Source organism: Phalaenopsis equestris, unplaced genomic scaffold (genome assembly GCF_001263595.1).
Source record: "Phalaenopsis equestris unplaced genomic scaffold, ASM126359v1 Scaffold000421, whole genome shotgun sequence".
NCBI lineage: Eukaryota > Viridiplantae > Streptophyta > Magnoliopsida > Asparagales > Orchidaceae > Phalaenopsis > Phalaenopsis equestris.
Genome location: NW_018164862.1, coordinates 178,625 through 199,240, shown reverse-complemented (window position 1 = coordinate 199,240; position 20,616 = coordinate 178,625). Strand labels below are relative to the sequence as shown.

Below are 20,616 nucleotides of genomic sequence, written 5' to 3'. Positions count from 1 at the left end.
GAGAAGAAAAGACCTCACAAAAATGAGGTCAACACAGCTTTGATATAATAAAAAGCCAACATACTCTGATCTTCGTATCTTTGGATGCTCATGCTTTCCATGGCAAAAACCCATTCCATTATAGTTTCTCAGGAGATCCCCACTGTATCTTTATTGAATACTCATCTACAAAAAGGATATCAATGCTTAGATCTCAAGACAAGGAAACTCATAAATCTCACATCATGTAATCTTCAACGGGCTAGGTTTACCATATGCCAACTTCATCACCTCTTCCAAAATTACAACCTCTCCATAAAATCAACCTCCACTTCTTATAGTCCCTTCATCCTACAACTCCCAACGTAACATCGCCACATCGCCCATCGCCCTTACTCCCTCACCACATCCTATCATGATTCCACAAACTGCAAAAATCACAAGTAAAGAACCCACAACCCAGCCACAATTGCAACCTACTCCACCTCACCAACCAAGTCATCACATGCTTACCCGCTCCAACACTGGCCATCTTAAACCCAAAGACATCCTCAATCTCACTCACCAAACTCTTCGATGGATCCAAATTGCTTCACTCAGGCCAAATACTCATCCCAATGGAGGCAAGCAATATCTCAAGAATTTATGGAACTTCAATAGCAAGAGACACGGGACCTAATTCCTTCACCAGCTGATCAACCAATCTAGGTTGTAGGTGGACATTCAAGACCAGTACCACTCCAACGGCTTGGTAGCACGCTACAAGGCCATACTGTTAGCTTAGGGTTGCTCTCAACTGGAGTCAATTATGAGGAAACCTTTAGCTCGGTTGCCAAGATGACCATCATCAGGACTCTCCTCATGACAGCATTACATCACAACTGATTGATTTTTTAGCTGGACATATCCAATACCTTTCTACACAACTCACTAGAGGATAGGATCTACATGGAAGATCTGCAGGGGTTCGCCGACTCACAATTCCGACAACATGTCTATTTACTCCTAAATGCTATATAAAACCTCAAGCAAATGCCACGCCAATGGTACTAAACCTTCTCAGTCCATCTCAAACAACACGGTCTTCAACCTTCTCTGCCGACCCATCACTTTTACTCTGCAAAACCAACCCACAATAAGTTTATCTTCTCATATGCGTTGATGATATCCTCATCACTAGTAATGACTTGGCTTATTCGAGGCATGGGTGCAATCTTCGAACCTAATTTTAGCTAAAAGAACTAGGACATATATCAACCTTTTTAGGAATCCAATTCCACCACACAAATACAGGTTTGTTTCTCCAACAACCTCATTACATCATTGAATTATTTTACATTGTTGATATTACAAACTACAAACTTGTCTCGACACCCACACCATCTAAACATACCTTAAACTCCAACGCATCACAATCTTTTCACAATCCAATACTCTATCACAAAATTGCAAGTTCTCTACAAGATTTGACTTTAACACGACCTGATATTGCATTCGTGATAAACCAAGTTTGTCAACACATGCTTAACCCTCTCAATCAACACTTTCTCTTAATCAAAAATGTCCTCTGCAATCTATTAAGCACTCTCAATTATGGCATACCTTTCATTAAAGGCGATCCCACTCTCAGAACATTCTCAAACTCAGATTGTGCTAGGTACTAGTCGGATCACAGATCAATCACAGGCATATGCCTCTTCCTGGGCACATCACCAATTCTTAGGAAAGTTTAGAAGCAAAAAACAGTGAGCTTGTTCATCCACCGAGGCTGAATATAAAGGCCTAGCTACTGCCACCACCAAATTGGTTTGATTTAGATGCCTCATACGAGATCCAGAAGTACCTTAGCCACATCCCAACTAGATTTATAGTGACAGCACTTAAGCAATAGCAATTGCCAACAATTCAATATTTCATGGTCGTACCAAACACATCGAATAGACTCCCATTTCATACGTGATAACATGCAGACAAAGTGACACCAATTAGCCAATTGAAGATCATGTTGTGTTAGAAACTAAAAACCGCAGAAACACGGATTCAAGAGATCCAACGCAAAACTTAGAATATAAGCACGTAAAGTAAGAAAAACCCTAGTATGTGCAAAAAACACGGAGTCATGCCACAACAAAAAATCCTCTATGAAAAAATGTGGAGAAATGTACAGATTAAATCAAACTCAAACCTCTCTGCACTCTTGGACTCAAGAAAACACTTCGAACGCTCCTCTCTCTTTCACACACAAGAGATCATGAAATCCATAGTAGGACCATACAAATTCACCGAGAAACCAAAGAATTAAAGTTCCTAACTAATAAGAATAGTTACCGGTGCTAGAGCACCAGTCCCAATCATTAGTTTCCAGGCGCTTGGGTTCGGAGAATGATTCGTGCGTGACCGCGCTCCTATTGAGCACCACATTTCCCTGCTCACTGTTTCGGAAGGCTTTATTGGGCCCCTTGGAGGCTACTTCAGGCACCGAGTCGCTCCTTTAGGCATTAAAGCGCCTAACTAGGTGCTAGGGTGTTCCTCATCTCCCCTATCTGGCCAATGCTCCTCCATTGTATAATTAGGCTCCACACATAACGATCTCTCACCTGGGGAACGATTGCAATAAATTCCCCCATCTTCATAGTAATATAATTTAGTGTGGCTTTACTCTGATAACGATCTTTCTGAATTTCAATTGAAGCCAAGCATAACTTCAATCTTTCAATTGTAACAAACTTATCTCCATGATTTTGAGTTGTGTATTTTCTTCAAAGATAATTGATCATCTTAAAGGAGTGAATGAATGAGTGATACATTAGCTTAATCTTTTTCGTCGTGATACATTAGCTGAATGTGCTTAGCCCTGACATGAAAAAATGTATTCTTTGTTAGATGAATGACACTCATACTATCACTATGAAGTTTTCTATTCCTCTGCTCCTTGCCCAATTCTTCCATAAAACTTTGTAACAAAAACATCTCATTGTTAGCCTCAATGATAGCAATATACTCAGTTTCTATAGTTGATTATATAACAATCTTCTTTAGCCTGGAAACCCAACTTGTTGCTGTGTTTCCCAAAGTGAATGTCCGTGTTTCCCAAAGTGAATGTATAACTTGTACTTCTTCTACCATCAATATCTCATGTCATTCTAAATCTACATATTCTTGAAGATTAATCCTCGTACATTCAAAGCAAAGTGCTTTGCTGACTGTTCATCTCAAGTATCTGAGAATCCACTTCTCCGCATCTCAATGATGTTTGTCTGGATTACTCATTTACTTGTTGACCTCTCTCACTATATATGCAATATCTGACATTGCATTTATCATTGCGTACATCAAACTTCCAATTGCTGAAACATATATGATTTTTCTCATTTGTGCTTGATCTGCTTCAGACTTCTCAATTGTTCCTTAGATAGCTTAAAATGACTATCAAAAGGGGCGCAAATTTGTTTTACCTCACTCATGTTGAACCTGTGTAGGACATTCTCAATATTTTATGTCTGATAGAACTTCAAATTACACGCACTCCAATCTCTATTAATTCTCATACTGAGGATTTTCTTGGTTATACCTAAATCTTTTATTTCAAATTCTCTTGATAAGTGCTTCTTCATGTCCCTGATTTTCTTTATATCTGCTCTTTCAATCAATATGTCATTCACATACAAAAGAAACAGAATATAAAAATGATCCTATTGTTTAATGAAGCAACGATGATATGTCTGACACTTCGTATACCCACTGTCTGACAGAATCCTGTCAAATCTCTTGTACCATTATCTTGATGCTGCTTCAATCCATAAAAACTCTTCTTCAATTTGCAGAACATATTTTTTTTTTGGGAACTTTATGTCCTTGTGCTTGCACCATATACAATTCCTCTTCTAAGTTACAATATAGGAAGACTGTCTTCACCTCCATCTGCTCTAGATGTACATCTTCCCTTGCTACCTAACTCAACACAACTTCAATAGTTGTTATTTATATTGAATAATTTATTCATTAAAAAAAAAAAAACTTTATTTGAAACAAAGGGCTTTTCATACATTCTTGTTTGTGTAGCCATACGATCAACTGCAGTTTTCTCATTCACAATATTGAAAGTAACATATGAGGAAGGTGAAAGATCAAACCTAGTGTTGTTTGATGAAACACTTTCCATTCTTTCAAATTCATCAATTCTGACTTCTTGGTTTCTTCCAGTGACAAATACAATTTTGTTTTATACAAAAAAATCTTCAATTTGTTTAATTTATATTTTTCAGAAAGCAAAATTTGAACCTTTGACCTTCTCCCCCATTATCTCACTTCGTTGTTCATTGCTCTCATTCAAACCAAAGATATTCAGAAAATCCCGCTCTAATACCACTTTTGTTAGAAAATGAAAACCGCAGAAATATTGATTCAAGAGATCTGAAGAAAAACTTAGAATAGAAGCACACAATATAAGAAAAACACAAAAAAATATAAGAAAGCCAAGATTTGATATGGAAAAATCCGAGAATGGGCAAAAACCATGAAACCAAACTATACCAAGAAATCCATTATGAAGAAATGAGGAGAATTATATAGACTACACAACACTCAAGCCTCTCTATACTTCTGGACTTGAGAAAACACTTCAGGTTTCCCTCCTCTCTTTTCAAACACAAGAGATCATGAAATCCACAGTACGCCCGCACAAATTTGAAGAGAAGCCGAAAACTTAAAGTCCCTAACTGCTAGAAACACTTACAAGCGCCGGAGCGCCAGTCCCAAAAAGGAGGTGTATCAAAAAATTGTTGTTAATTGGCTTGATCGTTGGCTTTAAATTTGTAGCCTCAAAAAGGAGGTGTATCAAAAAATTTCTCAAATACGTGCCGCTTGATGTGCAACTAGGAGAACAAAGCTATCAAAACTGATCAAATAAGGTAGAAAAGGATTGAGGTATAATAACTATTTCTAGTATGATGAATAATAGCAACTAATTCCTTATAATTAATCGCAGCACATATAGTTGGAGGGTGCTTTGAATGAACAAATAGAAGAGGAGAGATTACAAAACCATTTATAATTATAGAATGTTATAAAATTTGAACAAAAGCTGTTATCAAGCTAGCTGGCACAAAGATCTTGGAGGCTAGTGATGGAGATATGCATTTTTGCACTCGCTAAAACATCTATCAAGTAAATGGTCAGAGTGGAGTTTTAGGGTGTGTTTGGGGCAGCTTAAACTTATCTAGATAAGCCGCTTATTTGGAAACACGAACTGTGGGGTTCGACCTGCGTTCTGTGTTTAGTGTAAAAATTCAACTGCGTTTTTGGATAAGCTGCTCAAACGCAATTTTTTTACGATGAGGCGGCGTTTTCAAAATGCCGCCGCAACGGATAAGCTGCCCAAACGAAGCCTTAGTTTAGCTTCATTATTTTCTAATTTTAATTTTAGTATATTGTTTTAAATGCGATTATGCGTCTTTTGTTATCGAGAATTGTTCTCCATTATCATGATATCCTTGGTTCGATTCTAAACTAAAATCTTTGATTCTAGCATGGATTGGCGATTTTGATTTTATGATCTTTGAATCAATATGAAATGTAGTTAGCTTACCTATTTTTGGAGTTATTTGATAACTATATTTGTAACAAGTGTGCTTCCTATAATTTATTAGTTAAATCAATGTTTTGGCGGTTCTGAAGACTACACTTTCTAGTGGGCACTTTTTCTATTCCTATGCATGTTTCAGATAATATTATATCTAAGGCATGTTTCAGATATTTTTTTTGCTTAATTAAAATTTAGACTTTATTCAATCTTGTCTGTTTGCTTGGATGCTAATCTTTTTTATTAGGTGCAAATATGACTCATTTTGGGGGAAGTCATCTTCTCATATCAACATGTGGCTTAAATTTTCTGTATTTGATGATTTCTTATATAGTTATATTTCATTTCCATAATTTAGTATTGATTTTTTTTTTTTGGAAGTTTACATGCATATCAAACAATTCTCATGTATTTACTTGTCTAACATCCAGTGCTTGACATTTACACTTAATAATACCTTGGTTTCATAAACCTATGCATGAAAAGATATATTTCACTTTCAAAAATGTAATGATGGTAATATTTTTTGATGTGATGCTAAAGATTTGGGTTGTATGTATGTAAATATGAATATTTAGCTGTTAGATATGTAAATACATAAGAATTGTGTGTTATGCATGTAAATGCCCCTTTTTATCTGGTAGCCCACACAACATGATTAAAGAGTAATATATTCAAAACATTGTAACTTTTGTACTGCTTCAATCCACAATAGATTTAGCACTAATGAGATGATTATGCAAATTAAGACGATGCAATTAAGGAAGATTCCACTTTTGTCTCAACTCACAAATCACAGACTGATGATACATTGCATTACTCATAACCTCATAAAAAGTCTTGATGCGTTGGTACTTTGAAGTTGGCCCAAAAAGTGTCGATGCAATGTATAGTCATATGAGGTTTTTAAACCTTTTTTTTTTCTCTCTCTTTTCTATCCTTTTTAGGATCTGTTTTTTCAGTTAATTGTAAAACTTCATATAGAACTATCACACTACTTGGTCTGGTTGCTAGAAATTGCTTATCATCATAGAAATTTTTGAAAAAAACAATAGAAAAATTTAAGGAAGATTTACATACAGACCTATATATTTAAATATCTAACATCTAAACTTCAATTTTCTTATGCATGTCAACTTATGCATGAAATGGTGTATTTCACTTTTTAAAAATTAAGATGGTGGTACTTTTGCTGTGACATGAAATATTTGGCTGGTATAAATGTAAAAAGTAAAATTTAGTTGTTAGATATGTAAATATATATTAATTGTGTGGCTTATATGTAGATGCCCCAAAAACTAATAGCCAAACCACAGTATGACAAGAAACTAAAAGACAAACAGTGAAAAAAAAAACTATCTGAAGCTGGCCTTTAGTGCCAACACTAATTGCATATTTGTGGCTATGAATGTGGCAACAAAGTTTATTTCAATCACATATTGGACTACTGTTTTGCTACTGTTTCTCTTATGTGAAATGAGCTTTAGTAGTCTTAATTTTTATGATCACTTTAATGATCACTGTTGGAGGTTCCAAAGTCCTTAAACACAATGTGGGAACCCTGTTAGGTAGGCCACATTGTGTGTGTGTGTGTGTGTGCCGCTTATTCAGATCAGACATTTGTTTGTCAGTTGTAAGTGCCCTCTAGTCAGGAGTTTGATTCCCCTCGAGTGCAGGGTGTGGTACTCGAATTATAGGCGTATGAGGGATGATCAGGACTCGTATCATAGCCTCCGACCATTCCTTTATATATATATCTATATATATATATATTACAACTACTGTGTTGCACATTTAAACATTATTTAAGCTGAATCACACACGGAGGATGAAGTTTAGGTCCTTATAAATTTTTGGTATATGTTTTTGAAGTATAGATGAATTTAAGAGTTATGATGTGCACAAGATCTGCATTGATTTCAATAATATGTCGTACAGATCCCATGGGTTGCTGTACATCCAATCTCATCAAGGGTCATGGAAGGCCAGAGGTATTGAAGCATGTGGTGAGTAATGGACTGCCTTTCCTTTTAAAGAGTAGTTGGGACAGGAAAGCTTCTATCATGTGGTAAAGGTGTTCTTTTTAAGTGAAAGAAAACACCAAAGCCATGGCCGTTCCTCTCTCCTCTCTTCTCTCTCTCTCTCTCTTCTCTCTCTCTCTCTCTCTCTCTCTTCCCCCCTTATCTCCATGATAGGCTCATGGGAGATCCTTTGTGATGATAGAGGCACATGGGCTGAGATACTTTCATAGGAGATCATTGGGGAATTTGGTTGCAAAGGGGCTTATGTTAATAACAAAAGCTTAAGAAAAGTGATGGAGAAGATGATCGTACAGAGAGGTTTTAAGTGGATAATGATCGGCTTTCTTGAATTATGAAGGTAAGGAGGATTTACATACATGCCACTTGTTTCCTATGTATTTACATATCTGACATCTAAATTCCAATTTTTATATATATATGCTACCTTAATTATGCATCAAAAGGTGTATTTCACTTTTTAATGTTAAAATAGTGGGGGTATCTTTTGTAATATTGAAAGATTTTGATGGTATAAATGTAAAAAGTAGAGCTTGGGTGTTAAATATGTAAATACATAGGAATTGGGTGGTAATAATGTAAATGCCATACGTTTAGTTAGGTGTAAGTTTATATTAATTTCAATTTTTAACTCTAGAGTGCATCTAAACCCTTTTATTTTATTTTATTTTTAAATCTTCAGGCTACTAAAGGAGCCATCAATCACGAAAATTACACTTCTACCTTCAAAATATTTCCACATAATATCTACCTACGAAGCGAATGAAGGAATTTTTGTAGTAGATGCACTAAAAGAATATGAACATAAGTATCTTATGATTCTTCTCTGTACTCATAAATTCTGTTAAATATATATTTAAATTAAGCCTTGAAGCCATCAATCACATGATATTTTATTTATCACTGTAATTTAAACGTGTAAATTTGTAATATGAATAGCACATAATTAAACAAAAAAGAACTGTTTAGAGCCCTCTTATGGTTAAGTATTAGAGAGAAAAACACAAGGGGTCATTTGCAAAACCTTCTTTTTTTATATATATATTGAAAAGATTGGTCAGATCCTATTAGATGAGCCTCCCGAATGACCTTATGTGCATAAGAATTTCATTTCACACATAGGCGGGATCGAACCCATGACCCCATGAGTCTTACAAATTGCGAATCAAAGAGTCACGGTAGGCGGCGCATGCGCGAGCAGACACACACATATATATAAATGCCGTAAAATACACTTTTTATGCATATGATACCAAAATATTGTAAATGTAAGTATTAAACTATATGTGTTAGATATGCAAATCTGTTATAAGTGTAAATATCAAATTTTTAAGTATATTGTAAATGCATGGGATAGTGTGGGATGTATGTATACATCGCTTGAGAAATAAAATAATGAGAAATCCAAAGATAGAGATGGCTCAAGAGTTGCTCTTGAAAGAATCCTTGCCTCATACTTGTAAATATCAAATTTTTAAGTATATTGTAAATGCATTGTAAATGAAAGAATCCTTGCCTCATACTAGGGAGCTTCTGTGCCAAGATCTTGAAAGAATCCTTGCCTCTTGATACTTAGTCTTCATCTTCTATATATACTTGCAAATTAGAATATTCATAGGTAGACTCAACCTTATCTTAATTTAATTTCTTCAAAGCATCCTCCAACTCGTGTTTGGGACAACGGACTCTAAAATATTAACTCTTCTATAAATCGTTGTACATGAAACGAGACAAGTTTATTCAAAAATAAGGGTAGAAATAATAGATTATATTCTGTAGGTACCAAACCAAAACTTTACAATAACAAATATATAAAAAATAAACACTTACAATTCGAGATACAGACGATCTGATTTCTCTGATCCTAACCCCAAGTTACAAGACAACAATCATATATCCCGTGTCCCCAACATTTTAAGCCTTATTTATATATACTCCACCATAATAACTAATAAAATGACTAAATTGTCCTTTTTGTCACGAGCCTATATAAGTCATCAAATTATTCTTTATTACTTTTAAAAGATTACATAAAAAGCTAAGAAATTATTTATCATCTCCAACAAGCTTTTTTTTTTCCTTCCAACCATCTTCTCCCACTTCAATTTCTTCAACCTCCATCTTCATAACATAAGAAAATGAAAATACATCACCATCAACTTCATGGCTTCCCCAATCCTTGAAAACTGAATGTGCCATAAAAAAAATTTCAGCAGCTGTGAAGAGAATTCAAAAAGCTCAGAACATTAAAAGTTGTTTGTCCGCTCCTTTCACCCTACAGTGACTTGGTAGAATGTGGCACTGTACTGGAGTGCATGTACCACAGAGCCATAGCAAAATTAATTATAATCCAATAACGCAGCAAGAGAAAATGATACAGAATGGTAACGGCAATATAAATGGCCTTCTAAGCCCAACATAAATCTTCTTAAAGCCTTAATGACAATTAACTTAGAAATTAACAATTGATAATTAAAATATATTTTGAACTCCTTCACAAATCTTATAAATATCTACCATTTACTCGTAAATAGGCTGCTGGAATTGGAAGCATCACTTTTTCTTCAAACAAGCATTGCTTTTACCATTTTTAAATAACCCATTCAATAGTACTTTAATCAAAAGCTGTTCCAGCTCAAAATACTGATGCATACCTCCAGTACTATAACTTCCTCCACCTGCAATAAAATAGAAACAAATGATGCAAAAATTCAATTTTTCCAACAGAGGAAAAAAATCAGCTAATTAGATAATGTATAATACATTCCTAAAAATGAGGAATTTAGCAGCACTGAAAATGATTTTAAGGAAAGTAGACCAAATATTATTCTATAGCAATTGTATTTTACCATGTGCGGGGAAAGGGGAAGAGAGAGATGGAGAGGGGGAGGAAGAGGACAAATCAATGGAGGGGCCTCTCCAGTGCATACACGTATTCTATGTATCTCCTCTCCCCCAAGTCCTCACGGGAATCCAGAGAAACAGACATAATATAATGAAGCTGCAGGGCGTACACCTTGCTTTGCTGGATTGCATGTGAAGCTTCTCTCTCTCTCCTCGGTATCTCTCGGATTCAGACATATGGTATAGAGAGAGAGGTCTGGCTTCCTCCCTCTCTCTCTCTACCCAACTGGCAGTTTTAATTTCATCTGAATGAGGAAACCGAGATGATGTTCCAAGGATGGAATGGAGAGAGGACAAGACTGGTCTGGGATACGGGTATAATTCAAAGTCTTCTCATCCCATCCTCAAACTACTCTACTGCACCACTGGAGCAGCAGGGAGAGAGAAAGAGAACTCCACACCACTCCCATTTTCATCAAGCAGCACTGAGGATGAAGAAAGCTGGCGGCTTGGAAGAGTTCATGGATGAGGAAGAGAGATCCGATTCTGAATGCAGCAGTGGCTGTCAATCTGGCTGGACTCTTTACTTAGGCCAGTCGCAGGAGAGCTTCACCGTCTCTGTTCGAGTAAGAACAGGGGAGGAAGAAGAAGAGGAGGACTTGTCTATGCTTTCTGATGCTTCTTCTGGTCCACCCCTTGTTCACGAGGACAACAACATCAGATACTGCTGCTGCTGCTGCTGCTACAATGAAGGAGATGGCTGCTTTGCTAACTATAGAGACAAGAGAAGAAGCTCTGAAGAAGAGAAGGAGAAGAAACTGTATTTCAGTTTGGAAGACACTGCCAGCTCTCCTCTCTTTTCCTGCTACAAGGCATGCCGACTAAGTTAATCAACATGCCTCATTTCTTCCAGCTGAAATACCTGAATTGAATCTAACTTTCTTCCATTTCTTTTGGGATATAGGCTACCAACACCATCACCTGCAGCAACAAAAAGAAATCTGAAAGCCATTTTAAGGTATCATAAAACAGGCTTATCATTGTTTTCCTTACCTTCCTTGCTACCATGGTTATAGATTGAATGTGCTGAGACCCCTGCCACCCTCCACAGGGGAAGAATGAGTTGCAGAAGCAATTGGGTTATATTCATTCTTTCTGCACGTGTGAATCCAGCACTGGTAAGTCTGCTTGTTCTCTCTTCCTCTTGATTAATGGAGAAACGCCTCCTTTCTCTCATTCCTACATTTTGTTCAACAGGTTTGCAGAGGTAGAAAGAAAGTGCAGAGAATCAACAGACTCTGAGATCCCTCCATGGCCTCTTCTGGAACAAAGATTGATCGTGCATTCTCTCCTATTTTATTAGTTTTAGGGTTCATGAATGTTGAACAAGATGAAGGCCTGTGGGTTTGTTTCATTTTTGGGCCATATTGAGACATGTCCCATGGAGGATGCCACATTCTCTGTTCTGATCCGCAAGCCTACGTAACACATCCTTAAAGAGCAAATCATGCCATGCCATGGATGAGTTTCTATGAAAAAAGTAATATGAGCAAAGAATGTAATCTTACTTCCTTTTTAGGACTGCTAATTATTTCTGAAATTTGAAATTCGTCCATAAATAATTTTAAAAACTTTAAATTGATATACTTTAAAAAATTAATTCAACTCCAAATTATATAAATATATATATATATATTATATATATATATAATGGGTCATGTATTATTCGGGAATTCGTAGTTTCTTTAAGAAGAATGTATAAGAAAATGTGATTGTTTTAGTAGGGCTATATTTTCCTAAGATCTTTGATGGGCCCTAAATGGTTCAAAGGAAGGGTCTCTACTTACCTTATAATGAGAAGGAGAATAAGAGAGAGAGATCAAAAGGAAAAATAATCCTTTTTGGCACCCTAAAAGACAGATCTCTCGAGGCCACCTCTGACTTCTTTCTATGCATAGAGAATAGAAATATAAAATTATTTTGTATGTTATTGCGTTTATCTTCTTGATGAAAAAAATGTGATATGAGTATCACACGGCCTCATAAGTAAAGATTGACACGTCTTTTTATGTCATGATAATCTTTATCGACGGTTCTCTCTAGTTCTAAGAAATTATTCCACACAGAGCACTTACGCAGCTCTGCGTGCGGACTTCCAGTAATATGTTGTCACGTGAAGAGGTTATTGAAGTGAAACAACAGAGATTATTGAGGGATTATTGCGATGTTATTATGAAGTTATTGCGAGGGTTATGTTAGGGGCCGAGATTATTGGGTGGTTATTGAAACGTTATTATGTGGTTATTGCAGAGTGTAACCACGGAGGTTATTGAGAGTGTAACAGCAGAGGTTATAAGGTCTTATTAGAATTAAGCTCCAAAAACCCCCAATTAACCTCCCAATAATCTCCGCCGAAGGTGGGCCCGATATAGCACACATGACGGCATATTAGTAGAGTCCGCACGTAGTGCTGTGTACGTGCTCCGTATGTCATAATTTCTCCTCTGACTTCTTCCTATGTATTTATATATATATAACACCTCAACTTTAATATTTATATCTATACCACCTAAATCTTTCATACCATATATAAAATACCATCATTTTTTTACTTAAAAAAAAAATGAAATGCATCATTTCATGTATAGGTATGGTGGTATGTAAAATTGAAGTTGAGTTGGTAGGTATATAATACATAGGAATTGAGTGGTTTGTACGAAAACATTCCATAATTTATATAAATTGTTAAGTATAAAGGAGAGGGGAAAGAAAAAAGGGAGACATACTACTTGATAGAAGAGAATGAAGATTTTGATTAGTAACATCTATTAACATTTCAATTAATCTCACATACCATGTTGACAAATCCGTGAAGCATATTTACTGTCGGTTATTGATTTTGGGTGTAAATAGGGATACAAATGAACTAGAACACTTTGGATGTGCAACTCAAACTCAACTTGATTTATATTCGGTCAAGTTCTTTTAATTTAATAATTAAACAAGTTTGTACGTCTTTTAAGAATTAGCTCTGATACAACATCAACAAAGCCATCATTCATCACGGATCTTGAGGTAATTTTTTATGCAAATAATGTTCAAACTTTAATTGAGAGTCATCCAGAGCTCTGATTTCAATAAAATTATAGTCAAACTGACCGACTCGATGAGAGGAACCATATGAAACCAAAATTGATCTAATCCAAATCAAATTACGTCATTAAACCACTTTCAAAAGCTTTATGGACACATTTGGAAGGTGAAACAGATACCAAATATGGTAAGCCTATAGTCAAATAGAGCGTCTCAGCAAGAAGAATCCAGCGAGTCCAATATTGCTCAATTCCGACATCGTTCACTCAAATGTCAATCAAACGTCGTCTTATCGAAAGAAGCTCTATAAACCGTCCAATGAAAGTGGTTCACATTTCTGCATTAATTACACCAATAACACTATAAATAGAACCCCACCCCTCTCATGACGGGGAAGAGATTTTAAGATCTGAGAAAGAGCTTGTAGCTTTGAGAATGAGCTGAAATCCAGCACCGCCGCCGCCAACCGCTATGGTTCGACAGTGACCTTCGTTAACCATCGTCGATTGTCATCGACTTTTGTCGATCATCGTCGACCCCCGTTGAGTGTTGACAACCGCCAACCACCACTGAAATCCAACACCACTGCTGCCAACCATCACCGACCTCCGTTGACCACAGTCGACTGCCATTGATCACTGCCAACCTTTGTCGATCGCCACCGACCGGAGGTCGCGAATCGCTATCGGTCACCACCCGTTTCTATCAACAAATTCATCAGCACGTCGACGTTATAACTTGAAAAATCTAGTAATATTTTCCCATGTGTAGGAGAAGAGGTTGCAACTGTAATCATCTTTTTATAATGAAACTCTTTAATTGAGTTAACCTCGTTATTTTCACTTTTCCAAGTTTTCCACGTAAAAAATTCTAATATTATTATTATTTATTTTCTCTTTTCTAAGTTTGTGTTAAATTTTCATACTGTCGTCGACACGTTTTAATAACAAACGCAACATTTTCTGAAATAAATAGATGTCTTTAATGTAAAATCCTCTTTTTTTTTTCTTAGTGAGAGGATGAATGATGACCATAATTTTACTTTAATTTTAGTAAGGAAAGCTATCATCATTTTCACGAGCCAATTAATTGATTTAACATGCAAGAATAATTAAAAACATTCAAGTATTAAATATTGCATAATATTAATATTCAAACATAAATACAAACATGTTATTTTAATATGTTTATATATTAACCAACATATATAAATATAAAAAAATAATATTCCATTTATATAATATTTAAACGATAATGACTATACATTCATCAAACGAAACCAGCCCGTACATGAATAGATGTGTTTCAATCATCTAAAAGAACACGACGCAACATTCATGGTGTCATTTTGTTGGAGTCAGGTCACCTCGCCTTGGGCAACATATACACATATTTCAACAATCATACGAATAATACAACACATATATAACTAACATTTCATATATTATCCATCTTTATAAAAAGATAATTTTTAAATTTTTGTGTTATTACTGCTCCATTCTATACAAATCCAAAACCAAATTTTATATAATATACATAATATATTCAAAATATTTCCTTTTCAGGCAGGCACATAATAACAGTTCAACTTTAAGTCATATTTAACACTTTCAAAATATGGAAGCATATCATATAGCCATAAAAGAATCTGAAGCACATTTAATCATACAACAAGCAACCATAGTAACAAAGTATTTATTTATTATAACTGAATCTATTTTTTCATATTCATAGTTTTCAAATGGATACATCACAATAGAGCATACTGCATTTCTTATTTTTAAATAAATTTTATAAAACTTGATGTTGGGTTTGTATATTAATGATAGAGATTATAAAACAGAAACATACATAATAACACATAAAAAAATGCATGCATAAACAAAATCAGGCATCTGCTTATTAAGCCAAGTTAGATCAAACACAAACAAACAGGCAATTTCCACAGCCATGATTGAGAAAAAGGACGAATGATAGCAGAAAACAGCTTCACAGAAAGAACAAAGACAATGGTCAGTTAAAAGTTTCAGCAGATTGGGAACATTAAGGGCCCTAAATGGCAACTACCACGTCTTCAGAGATGGCGCAGTATCTACATTACAAGATCTGCAACCTCTAGCAATAGAAGAAGAAGAAGAAGAACCCAGTCACCCATGCAGAGTTCCAGCAACCCAAACCAGAGGGATACATATGTTACATGAAATATAGCTACAGGCAGCGAAAAATATCACAAATATCAATCAGTTAGTGGGAGCTCGAATCACAAATTTTTGAAGACAACATATCTTCTGATCTAAGCATCAGTTGCAGACGGATTTGAGTCTTTTCGCCGCCTGGACAAACCCGGAGATTACCTGCAGCTCATCCAATTGCTATATTTTTGAATGGAGAGCAATTGGGTTATAAACAAGATTTGGAATCAGTTTCCTTTGATGGAGGATGTTGAAAATGTACTATGGGTGGAAGGAAGACGACGAACCTGTGACATGAAATGCCTTTGAACCACATCTATTAACTGTTCTTTGGAGGGGTTAGGGATGACACCCACTTGTTCCATCTGCATAAAAGAAAGCCTCTTAAATCAGGCAATTCTTATGATTTTACATCTCGAACAGTTAAATTTTGCATTTTTACATTTATAACAACCGAAAACTTCCATATTAGATTAAAATATCACTTTTTTAACTTTTAAAAAGATAAATACACCTTTTTCATGCATAAGCAAGGTGAAAAAATTGAAGTTTTAGGTCTCGGATACGTAAATATATAAGAATTGAGTGGTATGTATGTAAATCTTCCAAAATATAATCAAAAGGTATTTTAGGAGAAGAGATGCTATGTTAGTGAGGCTTTCTATAGGCTTCACTTGACTTCATCTGTGTGAGTTCTTAGTTTATCACCATAACTTTGATTATAAAATTATTTACTAAGTATGTAACTCTTTATTTTCTATCATTTTCAATTCAGATAATTAAAAAAAAATTATGATACTTAATAGGCTCCCTGAGAGAAATAGTGCATTAAAGTTTGAGAACTTACAAGATTGAAATGATGCCAATATCTCCATAATGCCGTAGTTTCTAGCTTGCTTAAGTCGACTTTCTGTAAGAAAAAAACATTCAAAATGTAAAAAATAAAGAAAAATAGTGAAGAACTGTTGAGAAAACAACGCAAGCAAATTGTTCCACAGATGTTCAAACGTGTAAAAGCACTAAGAGCAAAGAAGCACCAAAAAAGTGTGCAGAAGTTTGGGACAGAGAAAAGCACATAAAGCATTTCGGCCCCCAAGAGCTAAAGCATAGGCCACATGTGAAGTAATTTAAAGGAAGATTTACATAGATACCAATCAATTTCTGTATTTACATATCTAACACCTAAATTTTTACATATGTGACACCACACCTATGCATGAAAAGGTGCATTTCACTATTTAAAAGTTTGTGTTAGAAACGTAAATACATAGGAACTGGGTGGTATGTATGTATGTATGCGCCCTTGAATTTAAATTTGAAAATCTGGCTCTTGATGAAATACTGATTAAAGAAGCGATTTTATATTGAGCCACATACCGACGTCATTGCCCGAGACGATGAAATGGAACCTTTAGACTGCGAGTCACAAGAATGGGAACGGCTGAACGATTTATGAGCGGAAGCTTTGTGAGACCGATTTCTTGATTTGTGTGGCTTTTGTGACTGCATTTCATCAGATGCTGCAAAGAGAAACAACGCTGTAAAAGGAATGTGGAGGATGAATAAAGGCGAAAGAACAAATGAGGGGCAGCACTGAAAAGAAAAGATGTTTCAGAATAATTAAAAGGTCGTGAATGAGAGATAATCAATCTAGCTTAAGTAAGAAGCATGCATAAACTTTGCAGAATGGTTCTGCTTGCCCTCAAAAACAATGCTTGAGGAGAAATTTTGGGGGATAGATACAAAGAGAGCACTTTGCTGTTGCTCTTTTTGAGAAAATAAAAAAATCAAATATTGTATCTTTAAAAGTAACTTAAAGATTAATATGAAATATCTATAAAAAATCAGATTTTTACAGCAACTAAGAAATTTATGGACGGTCAAAGTAACTACTTGATACATATCCAGAAGTAGAAAGGACGAGAGTTGCGAATCTAGACAAAATGTTAATAGACCATAGAAAGAAAATCAAGAACTTCTAAGAATCAATAGTATAAAATATCTCTCATGCTCAATAAAAAAAATATTTGAAATTTAGAAAAAATTAATTTTGAGGATCTTATAAAGAAATCCAAACGAATAAAAGAGAAGCAAAAAAAGAAGAAAACCAGTTTCATGTAGTTTTAAAAGATATATATCTTTGGATAATCAGAAAAAGCCAATTTTGCTTATTGATACCGGAATCTAAAAAGATATTTATAGAAGATGAGCAAAATCAAAATGAGATTCTGATTCACTGCAAGATAAGTTTGTTGGCCTTTAGGATAGCGAACAATGCTTGCTCTAAAATATGCAGCACATAAAATAAATGACTAAATAAATAAAATATTTTTTAAGTTGTGTGCATAAAATTTGCAAGGAATTTACCCAGATCAGAGCTATTCCACTGCACATTTTCACATTCAAGTTCATCATCATCCTCACGACCAGTTGGAGCTTCAATTACACTGAGAGCATTCCTCTGAAGCTTCACTTCAATGCCATTTGTTAGAACCTGCAAGCGCAAATAACTCTAATTATCTTAAGCCCGCTTTAGTTGCGTAACAGCTATTCAGAAGATGACAGAACTGTAGCAAAATTAGAAAATTGTTCATCAAATGTATCATGCAAGAAATAGAAAACTGCTTGCAAAATTTTTAAAAAAAAAACAAGAAAAAATAAACAAGATCCAATACATGCATGTAGCACAAATAGCATGCATTTCTGGGAAAAAAAAATGCTAAAAGAGGAAGCAGCATCCAAACCCCGGAAGCAGAAAACTTGTATTAAAAAACAAGGGGAAGAAAAAAACAGAAAAACGTTATGTTCACCAGAATAAAAAAATCATAGCATTTTATCTTAATTAAATTCTGTTCCCTCAATATAGAAATTGGAACAAAATCAAATCCCAAGCTGCTTCAAAATGACTTAGTTAAAATGGCCCCATAACAGAGATCTCCAAATACAAGAGAAATCTCATACCCACAACTTGAAGATTCACGAAAATAAAACTTTTCAGAATGATCCAAACACCAGCAGAAACTGAAACCCAAAAAAGATGAACAGCCAGTACATAAAACCCAACGTATAAAATTCAAATGCATGTAAAAATAAATTTTGAACAATTAAGTTTTAAACAAGTTCTACAGAACACCATCTCAAAGTAGCAACTATAAAAAAGAAAGTTTAGCAAGATACACTTTAAAATTCACAGCATAAAAACTCTTATGAGCAGGAAGCAAATCAGAAAACTATAAAATAGTTATAATTCTACTTTTATAGAAACACCCATAATAGCATTGCAGAAGATGTAAATACATAAAAAAGCTCAGATGATGCCGATAAACTGCCAAAAAGAAAACCAATTAAACGTGAACATCTTAAGAAAAATGAAAATTTTAATCAGGAATATAAGTAAGCCATCTAATCCAAATACTCAACATTAGTTGAATGGAAAAAAAAAAGGAAAGCAGGCATATTAACCAAAAAAGGCTAACAGTTCTTAACGAGAGAGGCAGCAAAATTAATGCCATTCAGAGAACAAGAGTTAATTGCAGCTGAAATAACCTTCTAAAATTGCTATGCGGGAGCATGAATCAAAGATTCACGGAGATCTATGAATTAAAAGCCGTTGAAATGAAATCAGCCACTTTAAGCCAACATTTACTCAAACCCTAGCCTAAAAATAATAACTAAAAAAACAAGCCATGCAGAACCCTCCTGCTCCAATCAATGATTACACATTAGGGCAGCCGCAGAAGCAGCCCCACTCAATTAGCGGAAAATAGAAAAGAAACAACGAAAGCACGTAAATTTGCTAGAGCAAATAACCAATACCAATAAATGGAAAGGCCAAAGTTCCATGATACAAAATAAACCATAAATCACGAAGAAATGCTTCGGATTTCAAGTCCATTTACGAAAAAAATATAAATTTTAAGCCAGAAAACCCTAGAAATAAACTGAGGATAAGATGCACAATTCAGAAGCGGAAGTTCACTCAAAAACTGCATCCAAAAAACCCTAATTTTTTGGGTGTAGCAATTAATGCTTAATCTAAATTGAAACCCTAAACTTAAAATTACAAAATTAGGAAATCTCTTAAATCTAACCCTAGCAATTATTGAAGCAACCAGAAATAATTAATTCAAAGAATCAAAGCCACGATTAACTCAATAAAATATTAGAAAAAAAAACGAAAAAGAAGTTCCTTTTACGAGAACAAGCACCCACTTACTAAAAAAGCAAGAAATTCGAACTCAAAAAAAGGAAACCCCGAATCCAATACCAGAACTCTCACAATTCTACCGCATTGCCACATCAGAATCATATTTCCAAGCAAATCAAGCCCTCAAAAGCCATTTCCAAAATCCCAACCGATACTCTAACCAGAATCACTGAAACCAACCCCAATTATCAGAAGAACACCAGTTCAAAGTTGATTAAAAGAAATCAAACGAAGAATCTCAATTACCAGCCAATGCCAGCCGCCAAGCCCCACCGCCTTCTTGACTACCCCCTGTAGCCCGACAAGCACCGACTTAGTCCTGTTATTCCCAGTAACCACCACCTTCGTATGCCTGGGGAGCACCGAAAGCTCCTCTTCGCTGCTCTCGCCGCAGCTTCCGCCGTATCCTATTCGGCTCATCCCACCGGCGGCAGCCACCAGCATTTCTCACTTCACCAATCCCAAACTAACCCCAGAAAACCCCGGCAAAAGCCCAATTAATCAAGATGAAACACTAGATCGGGCATTGCAGGTGGAATTTTACAGGCCTGGTAATGAAATTCGGAAGAGAAATTAGAGAATTTGGAGAAGAAAACAATGGGTAAAGCAGAGAAACGAGTATGAACTCTGTAGAACAAACGAGAGCGACTGTCCTCTCTCACTCTCTCTCTCTCTCTCTCT

At 35.3% G+C, this 20,616-nt stretch overlaps 3 protein-coding genes across 5 annotated transcripts in view; 2 read left to right on the top strand and 1 right to left on the bottom strand.

Annotated features, from left to right (window-relative positions):
- Nucleotides 1-7,985, top strand: part of LOC110027232 — a 24,578-nt gene extending 16,593 nt beyond the window's left edge. For both annotated transcript variants that reach the window (XM_020728570.1, XM_020728569.1), the window contains 2 exons: nucleotides 7,499-7,566; nucleotides 7,784-7,985. In XM_020728570.1, the coding sequence (XP_020584229.1) occupies nucleotides 7,499-7,566; nucleotides 7,784-7,866 (151 nt within the window). In that variant the 3' untranslated portion in view covers nucleotides 7,867-7,985. The remainder of the gene's footprint in view (nucleotides 1-7,498; nucleotides 7,567-7,783) is intronic.
- A 2,289-nt stretch (nucleotides 7,986-10,274) lies between these two features.
- On the top strand, nucleotides 10,275-12,021 carry LOC110027247. Of its 2 annotated transcripts, XM_020728594.1 has the most exons (4): nucleotides 10,275-11,315; nucleotides 11,408-11,461; nucleotides 11,555-11,621; nucleotides 11,701-12,021. In XM_020728594.1, the coding sequence occupies exons 1-4, from the start codon at nucleotides 10,767-10,769 to the stop codon at nucleotides 11,712-11,714; spliced, it is 684 nt and encodes a 227-aa protein (XP_020584253.1). In that variant the 5' UTR covers nucleotides 10,275-10,766; the 3' UTR covers nucleotides 11,715-12,021. The 2 variants fall into 2 exon arrangements, with proteins under 2 accessions (XP_020584253.1, XP_020584254.1); XM_020728595.1 differs by lacking the exon at nucleotides 11,701-12,021 and having other exon boundaries at nucleotides 10,275-11,328.
- Nucleotides 12,022-15,510: 3,489 nt separating this feature from the next.
- LOC110027248 lies at nucleotides 15,511-20,610 on the bottom strand. Its single transcript, XM_020728596.1, has 6 exons — nucleotides 20,182-20,610; nucleotides 18,096-18,222; nucleotides 17,106-17,248; nucleotides 16,576-16,638; nucleotides 16,016-16,093; nucleotides 15,511-15,908 (listed from the first exon to the last, which is right to left on the bottom strand). Exons 1-6 carry the CDS (start codon nucleotides 20,377-20,379, stop codon nucleotides 15,837-15,839), a joined length of 681 nt encoding a protein of 226 aa, XP_020584255.1. The 5' UTR covers nucleotides 20,380-20,610; the 3' UTR covers nucleotides 15,511-15,836.
- Nucleotides 20,611-20,616: the final 6 nt, after the last annotated feature.

Excerpts from the sequence above, each read along its gene's own strand:
- LOC110027247 (XM_020728594.1), top strand. The coding sequence starts at position 10,767 with ATGATGTTCCAAGGATGGAATGGAGAGAGGACAAGACTGGTCTGGGAT. Across the intron at positions 11,316-11,407 it reads CTCTCTTTTCCTGCTACAAG|GCTACCAACACCATCACCTG; the intron begins GCATGCCGACTA and ends TTTGGGATATAG. Across the intron at positions 11,462-11,554 it reads AATCTGAAAGCCATTTTAAG|GGGAAGAATGAGTTGCAGAA; the intron begins GTATCATAAAAC and ends CACCCTCCACAG.
- LOC110027248 (XM_020728596.1), bottom strand. The coding sequence starts at position 20,379 with ATGCTGGTGGCTGCCGCCGGTGGGATGAGCCGAATAGGATACGGCGGA. Across the intron at positions 18,223-20,181 it reads TTGGCGGCTGGCATTGGCTG|GTTCTAACAAATGGCATTGA; the intron begins GTAATTGAGATT and ends TTGCGCTTGCAG. Across the intron at positions 16,094-16,575 it reads ATTGGCATCATTTCAATCTT|ATGGAACAAGTGGGTGTCAT; the intron begins GTAAGTTCTCAA and ends TCTTTTATGCAG.